This window comes from Nematolebias whitei, chromosome 12 (assembly GCF_014905685.2).
Source record: "Nematolebias whitei isolate Nwh7 chromosome 12, NemWhi1, whole genome shotgun sequence".
In the NCBI taxonomy this organism is placed as follows: domain Eukaryota; kingdom Metazoa; phylum Chordata; class Actinopteri; order Cyprinodontiformes; family Rivulidae; genus Nematolebias; species Nematolebias whitei.
The window spans coordinates 16,594,953-16,598,363 of NC_056509.1; the positions used below are offsets into that span (position 1 = coordinate 16,594,953).

General features: G+C 38.8%; 1 protein-coding gene across 1 annotated transcript in view; it reads right to left on the reverse strand.

The window, feature by feature from the left end:
- Positions 1-1,354: 1,354 nt before the first annotated feature.
- Positions 1,355-3,411, reverse strand: part of mcm9 (minichromosome maintenance 9 homologous recombination repair factor) — a 41,322-nt gene continuing 39,265 nt past the window's right edge. The window contains exons 10-12 of the mRNA XM_037686100.1: positions 2,094-2,297; positions 1,483-1,565; positions 1,355-1,411 (exon numbers count right to left, since the gene is read on the reverse strand). Of these exons, the coding sequence (XP_037542028.1) occupies positions 1,355-1,411; positions 1,483-1,565; positions 2,094-2,297 (344 nt within the window). The remainder of the gene's footprint in view (positions 1,412-1,482; positions 1,566-2,093; positions 2,298-3,411) is intronic.

Genomic DNA, 3,411 nt, shown 5'->3' on the forward strand with positions numbered 1-3,411 from the left:
TCCATTTTGCCACACTCCATTTTAAATGACCCCTGGCCCAGTGCAAATGTCTGAGCTTGTGGAGCTTGCTTAGAAATGGCTTCCTTTTTGCACTGTAGAGTTACAGCTGGCTACGGCGGATGTCACGGTTGATTGTGTTCACTGATGATGCTTTCTGGAAGTATTCCTGAGCCCATTCTGTTATTTCCTTGACAGTGGCATTCCTGTTTGAGGTGCAGTGACGTTTAAGGGCCCGGAGATCACGAGCATCCAGTAGAGTTTTACGGCCTTGACCCTTACGCACAGCGATTGTTCCAGATTCTCTGAATCTTTTGATGATGTTATGCACGGTTGATGATGATGATAACTTAAAAGTCTTTGCTATTTTACGCTGGGTAACACCATTCTCTTTCTGCTCAACAATGGTGGAATTGGTGATCCTCTCACCATCTTGGCTTCTGAGAGACACTGACACTCTGAGAAGCTCTTTTTATACCCAATCATGTTGTCAATTGACCTAATTAGTGTTAATTGGTCTTCCAGCTGTTCGTTATATGCTCAATTTCCTTTTTTCAGCCACTTATTGTTACTTGTCCCAACTATTTTGGGATTTGTTGACACTGTGAAATTTTGAATCAACATATTTTTCCTTTAAAATGTTACATTTATTCAGATTAAACTTTTGATCTGTCATCTATGTTATATTACGAATAAAATATTGACATTTGCCATCTCCACATCATTGCATTCAGTTTTTATTCACTATTTGTTTAGTGTCCCAACTTTTTTAGAATCTGGTTTGTACCTTTGTGGTGTTTTTGAACTTCTATGTGCACAAACGTTTCCATTAGATCTAAACTCAAGTATCACGTGGATCCTGGTGAGCTCTGAACTAACAAGTTGAGTCACATTAGAGGATGTTCATGGTGAGACGTAATGTGTCACTTCCTGTTTTCTCTGCTGGTAGCCTGAGTAATTTATTTGCTTGAGGAGTCTGTTTTTCTGGATTTATCCATCTTTAGCACAGTTCTTTATTCTAGTACACAAACACTCTCAGTACAGTTGTTTTTCTACTGTTGGATAGTGCTTAAAACACCTCTAATCTTTCAACACTTTTTGGTTTTGATTGGTGTATTTGGGATCTGCTAGCTCTTGCTAGCTTTAGCTTAGCTCTCCCAGCTTCTTGTTTTCACTTGCTCCGTGTGTCAGATGTTTTGTTATTCCTCTGCCTCCTTTAGTGGTAATGATACATGTAACAAATGTAGTCTTATGGTAGCTTTGGAGGGAGAGGCTGTCTGAACTGGAAGCTCAGCTCCGTGCAGTAGAAAAACCATTAGCTAGCCAGGTCCCCTAAGGCAGCGTAAAACCACTGAGGCTAGCTCCCGTTAGCGGTCCTCCAGCAGCCGGAATCCGAGGCCGGCAGGAGGGCAGTCTGGAGTAAGCGTAGTACTAAAGCTAAGCCCCCAGGGAGGGATGAGCATATGTAAGAAGTCTTGTCCTTACCTGCATGGAGCACTCCATGACAGAGACGGCAGTAATGGCATCCTCTATGGTTACTGTCTCCCTGAACATTAGTCTGGCGTGAGCTAGAAGGTAAAAAAAAAAAAAAAAAATCACTTCAGTTTAAACACACACTTTCAGCTCACGTTTAATTCTACATGTTTAACTTTGATGAGCCTAAATGTTAAAGCTGGAGTTGTTTCAGCTGTATGACGTTTAAATCGCAGCTCCTACAAATCTAACAGGAAAAACTCTGAGAATTCAGACACAGAAAGACTAATGCAGACAATAACGTTTTTGCCAGTGTCTGGTAATAAAATACTTGTAAAATATTTGCAGAAAGTAATTCTTACATGTACAACTGGTTAAACTTTAGAGTCAACCCTATAAAGATGGCTGCCACACCCAATTCATCTTAAAAAAGACAAAAACAGACTGAACTGTTGGTGTGGTACTAACTCAAACTGATCACCACCAAATACTCTGCGCGCTAAGAAATTACGCATAATTTGTTTAAAATGTTGACATTGACTCTTTGCAGTCACCTGTTTGTCTGTTAGCAAAATATTTATTATTACACATATAAACATATACGTATAAATATACATCCCCACCTTCAGCCAGTCTGCTCAGACTCTCCAGCATGCGAATAGTTGTTCTGGCAGCGTTACGATCATCACGCTGTCGCTGCAGCTGATAATAACGAGTCAGGATCCATTTGGCCTGCTCGGACACCTGCGGCTGCAACCTTTTGATCACACTGAAATAAGCCTTCATCTTCTCCATGGACCAGAGGGCAGAAGACTCAACAGGTGGCTCTACAGACAGAAACAGAACGTTTCCCATCATCATGGAGTACTCCAGTTTCCTCCCACAGACCAAAAACATGCGTGTTAGGCTGATTGGTAACTCTAAATTGTCCCTAGGTGTGAGTGAGAGAGTGAATGGTCGTTTGTCTCGTTGGTCTCTATGTGTCCCTGTGATGGACTTGTGACCCGTCCAGGGTGTCCCCCCACCCCTCGCACAGTGATTGCTGGACATGGGCACCGGTGACCCCCGTGACCCAAAATGGAATAAGCGGGTAAAGATAATGGATGGATGGAATTTCCAGATAATCCATATTTATAAGGGTTGGAGAGTTGTGAAGCAAATGCAGCTATAATACACAATCCTAATCTAAAAAAGTTGGAATGTTGTTTAACTAAAAATAAAAACAGAAGGCAGTGATTTGTAGGTAAGCACTGAAACAGACTCCAGCATCAGAGAAGTTTTCTGATACTGTGTGTACTTATACTTTTAAAAAAGTGTTTTGATTAGGGATGCGCCAATCCACTTTTTTTTTTTACTTCCGATCCCATCCCGATACCTAAATCTGGATATCGGTCGATACCGATTCCGTTCCGATATCATCATCAATATTGATTTTATGAGGCTGTAATAATCTCCTCTCAAGTACAAGTTGTACAAATCTGTGCATGCATGTCCAAAAAGGCAACTTGAGGTAAGTTTTATTAATGTTGGCTAAATTTCAAAGTTAGAATTAAATTCTACTAACACAAAATTTGTTTTTTTATTCCTAGCGTTACCGTGGATATTAAAGTGATTAATTTCAGTGATTGTTTGTTTAAAGTTTTTTTTTTTTTTTTTTTAAACAAGGGGGAGATTTAAGAATTTTTTTCTTCCTTCTGCACTCTTTTCATCAAAGTTTTCTTTTTGATGAATTTGTTTAGTTTAATTTGTTTCTTTTAAATGAATAAATAAATGAATTAAAAAATATATTAAATGGCTTTAAACTTCAGCTAAGTTCGTGGCATAAACCAACACAGACATGTTCCTGTTTGTAGTATTTTACATCACTTTATAATGTAGCCGTTTTTGTATCGTTTATATATATATATATATATATATATATATATATATATATATATATAT